Source organism: Lathyrus oleraceus, chromosome 7 (genome assembly GCF_024323335.1).
Source record: "Lathyrus oleraceus cultivar Zhongwan6 chromosome 7, CAAS_Psat_ZW6_1.0, whole genome shotgun sequence".
NCBI lineage: Eukaryota > Viridiplantae > Streptophyta > Magnoliopsida > Fabales > Fabaceae > Lathyrus > Lathyrus oleraceus.
This window is the reverse complement of record NC_066585.1, coordinates 63,337,276-63,342,266: the sequence shown is the minus strand read 5'-3', so window position 1 is coordinate 63,342,266 and position 4,991 is coordinate 63,337,276. Positions and strand designations below refer to the sequence as shown.

At 30.9% G+C, this 4,991-nt stretch overlaps 1 protein-coding gene across 1 annotated transcript; it reads left to right on the top strand.

Moving 5' to 3' along the window:
* The first annotated feature begins 647 nt into the window (after positions 1–647).
* Positions 648–1,109, top strand: LOC127102039 (probable CCR4-associated factor 1 homolog 9). Its single transcript, XM_051039458.1, has one exon. The coding sequence runs from the start codon at positions 648–650 to the stop codon at positions 1,107–1,109; it is 462 nt and encodes a 153-aa protein (XP_050895415.1).
* Positions 1,110–4,991: the final 3,882 nt, after the last annotated feature.

Here is a 4,991-nt window from a genome sequence, read left to right as displayed (position 1 = left end):
TTATAATAGTATTAGTGAAAGAGTGTAAATAAAATAACAATACTAATTATAATTATAATAAAATGAAAATAAAAAGTGATACTTTTTTTAAATAAATATTTCTGTATAGTACATGTGACATTATTATATAGAAGTATTATTTTCTAAAATAAATCTAAAAATTAATATCTACAGGTAAAATATTATTTATATATATTTATATATATTAAATAAATATAAGAAAATGAATGATGTATTATCGGCGCAAATTATTTTTACTCTCAATCAATGAAGGTCATGTTTTCTGTCTTATCACATTTACATTTTAAAATTCTTTTAATCATATGACAAAGTGTTGATTTTTTTACACTGTTCATGTCAATTAAATTCACTAAATATATAATAATATATATATAAGATTCGCATTTAAAATGGTTTTAATATATTCTTTTGAGATAAACCCGCCGGATACACGGAATAGTAATTAATTTGTTGAATGCTCAAAGCCAACAAATAACCCACGTAATATAACAAACACATTTATTAGTAACAAATATTAAATATTAGTTTTTATTAGTAACAAACATTAAATATTAAGGGAAATCTTCCTGATTTTGGAAGCAACAACACCTACCTTTGGGAATTTAACTTCAGTGATTTTGACATCAATGACGGAAAAGAATTTTTGTAACGGTATGGATTCAATGCATTTTGCTGAGCTAATATTCTTGTCCGGACTTGTTTTCAACAAAACACTTATGTGGATCACATTTAGCTGTGCTTATGATTTTGGGTATTTGGTGAAGATCTTAAATCAAAAGAATTTACTAAACTGTTTAGAGGATTTTTTAAATAATCTAAACTGGTTAGAGGATTTTTTAAATAATGTAGAAGTGTTGTTTGGAAAAAACGTGATCGATATGAAACACATGATGAAGTGTTGTCTGGAACGAGTAGCTACTACTCTAAATGTGAGTCGCGTTGTTGGAAAGTCTCATCAAGCTGAATCTGATAGTTTATTGATAAGTCAAACATTTAGGAAAATGATAGAAACTTGTATTATCAATAAGAAAGTTCTAGATCTTAAAGATTACGCTGGAGTGTTATTTGGATTAGAGATTCTTGTTTAGTGAAAACGAATACAAGGTTATCATAAAAATTAAAATATATAAAAAAATTATTCTTTGATTATTTTCTATATGCATCTGTCTTCTTTGCATGACACTTCTGTGATATGTTTTTTTTTCATCAACAACATAAACTACTATAAGATTATAATCATCAATCTAGTTAGACTATTTAATGGTTCAGCTTGGATAGACATATTATTCAATTTGGTTCGGCTTGCTCTTTTGATCAGAATGTATCATGTCTGCCTAATGATTGTTCACCTAACTTGCAGTCAAGATTCATGACTACCTCATGATGCAGAAAAGTGCGAATAAACCATGATCGATACACTCACGAGGTAAATAATTTTACTGAGTGCAAATGAACTTTTGATGTGTTCAAATGGTTCTGGCCAAGAACTCATGACGAGTTTTATGTTGCAAGTGCTCATAGTTTCTTGCCTTGTTCTCTAAGCTTTAATGTCAAAGTGCATGATGGTTTGAACATAACTCTAATTGTAGATACTCTTAGAATATTCTTTGAGATGGGGAAAAAAATGTATCTCATAATTCGTTAATATTACTGGTTTGGACCTAACATTGATTAATTATATTATAAAATCGTTTCTTTGTTATCTTAATGATGGATTAGTCATTGAAGATACATAAATATGAAATTGCTTTTAAGTTGTGTTCTCATTCATGAAAAAAATATTATAGTTTTAATTTTTTTAATCAAACCAATGCTTAATTATTAACAATTATAATCATATTATAGTTTTAACTTTTTTAGTTAAACCCAATGTTTAATTATCAACAATTATATAACGTTTAAGATGAATAAATTTTTTTTATAATTTATAGTCTAATTGGCTTTGCTTAGAAAATTAAAAGTCAGCAAACCAATTCACGTCAATAGTGAATCTATCTCTTTTATTATTCACCTTCTTACAAAATAAGAAAAACTCAGCAAACTCGTCAATGGACAAGACCAACGCAATCCCTATCCAAGCCATAACCTTCGACCAAATTCTTCTCGTGAAAACACACTCGCGGAAGACAAGCGTCAAAGACTCATCGTGCGTAAAGCAAAAAAAAACACAACAAAAGTCCCTCGCATCCGACCATATACCCCTCTTAACGAGTTGATATTTGGTTGGAATCCTATTGATAATGAATCTCCAACCAAAGAAAAAAATCTTTGACGACACCTTTAATTCCCGCATAAAAGCAAGAGCATGTTACACATCTACATTAAAAAACTCTACATCAGACGTCGACAAGACCAAACATCACCGCTGCGGCCACTGACATATTTTTATCTACTGTTGCCTCAAATTTTCTATGATAATGATAGCTAATCACGTATTTTCTTGTAGTGCAAACACAACATAATTCTAAGGGATTGTGATATTTCCAATCGACCTATGGTTTCTCTTCAATCTAACTAGTCGTCAAACCATGTCCTCTCTTCTGTATATGTCTTCTTCAATCTCTGCACTCACTTTGACCTGCTTCATTTTAGATTCACAGCTTCTATTCAATTTACATCGTTTCAAAATCACAAGAAATATTTTAGGTTACAAAAGATGGAAACGAATTTAATTTATTTTTCTTATTTCAACCAAATTTTGGGTTTAGTTTACTTATAATTTGATTGAATTGAGCAATTGATTATGTAATAATTTCCGTTGTATTTGTTTTAAAGATGGTTAGATGCGTAATTACTGTTCTTTAACAAGGGTTCATCTATGAATGATAATACATATATTGGAATTGAATAGATTAATATTTTTAAAAAAATTCATTTATGAAAAAATTTAACTTAATTTTCCTAAGGTTTGTAAAATTAACATCAACTTCCCCTCTAATTTTAAAATATACACTAACTTCTATCAGAATAAAGAATAAGTTATAATTAATCCCAAAATCCCTTAACTTAGTTTAATATTTCGTTTTGATTCCTTATTTAAATAAGTTGCATACTAGTCCTCTAAGAATTGTTTCGTTATACAAAAAAGTCCTTACCAAATTAACTTAACTACGTGGTGTGACAATTAGGCAATATGAGGCATATATATATATATATATATATATATATATATATATATATATATATATATTATATATATATATATATATATATATATATATATATATATATATATATATATATATATATATAAGGAGAAGAGTGATCCAAAACGCAGCAGAATTTAAAAAATTCTCCTTTAGTGATCTTTACGAATGAGCATGATCAGTGATAGAATCGTTACATCTTGTGACGATTGAAACCTTTGATGCAGATCTACGGAGCTATTACGAATATTGAATGGTGACAACGCCTCTACTCAGTCCACACGAACAGATTCCTTCAATCTCGGTGCTAGCTGCTACGAATGAAAGCTTTGAGAGAGAGAGAGAGAGAGAGAGAGAAACGAAATTACAACTGCCCAAATGCTTCTACTCAAGGGCTCTATTTATAGAACCACTTGTGTGGGCTACAAGCTAAAAAGCCCACTTAAGTGTATGTGGCCCATATCTTATATTATGCCAAAATCACTTAAGCGTGTGGTACCTTACCATATTTCGTATTCTACTTAAGTACACCGTACCTTACGATATTATACAATTCACTTAAGTGCACCGTACCTTATGGTGTTTCTTAGTTACACTATCTCTCATCAACCCATCCTTTTGTGTGTGACCCTGTAGGTTTTCGCGGCATTGGCAATTATATTAAATCACATATTTAACATAATAAATAGTGAGCGGTATCTAGCAACACATCACTGCTACCCAAGACACAAAAATGTCATGTGATCTGACAAATCCTTTTGTGACAATACTTATGTGTACAATTACCCTTTTGCCCTTATGTCTATATTGAACACAAGGCATAAACCATGTCATCCTTGTCCATTTCAATATTGTACCCGTAGACATTTATCCTGTTACGCAGGATGGACAAATTCCATCTAGGTCACTCATGTCCCTTAGCATGCTTCGTGGAGTATCCATCAACTGTATTTATGGTCATCCAGTTACGAACAATATTTGATCAACAATAACATACTCGACTCTACATCTAGGGTCCATAGATGTTTTAGGTCGAATGGTGGTATACACCATTATCACCATGATACTAACTTATGACACTTTACATAACATTCTATATAGTATTCTCATAGCGGATCAATCAAGTATAAATATTACTCTTAATATTCATACATATGTTTAGGACTTGATAACTCCTTATCCATGATCCATGAGATGTGATCATCAGTCTATATACATAATAGTCTGAATGCTTTAATGTTATCCTACTTCAAAATAAATCTCGACTACAGATACTTTAAGAATAGTGTCCTTATATTTAATGGGATCTCATGATTAAGTCACACTTCATACATTAAATGGACTAGCTATTCCAGAGACTTTATTAAACAAACATAATAAAGAAAAGCCCTTTTATTATTAATAAATAATTCAATACAAGTACCAAAAGTATTGGCCTCTAGGGCTTACACCAACAATCTTCCACTAGCACTAGAGCCAATCGGGCATACCCCTAATGCCCATAGATCTAGTATGGTCGTCATGCTTCTGCTGCGCAAAAGGCTTTGTCAGTGGGTCAACAATATTGTCAAGTGTAGGTACTCTGCATATTTTCACATCTCCTCCATCTATTATCTCTCGAATGAGGTGATAACGCCTAAGTATGTGTTTGGATCGTTTGTGAGATCTAGGCTCATTAGCTTGTGCGATAGCACCATTGTTATCACAATAGAGATCAATGAGATCCACAATGCTAGGAACTATGCCTAGTTCACTAATGAACTTTTTGATCCAAACAACTTCCTTTGATCCACTTGAGGCATCAATATACTCGGTCTCGGTTGT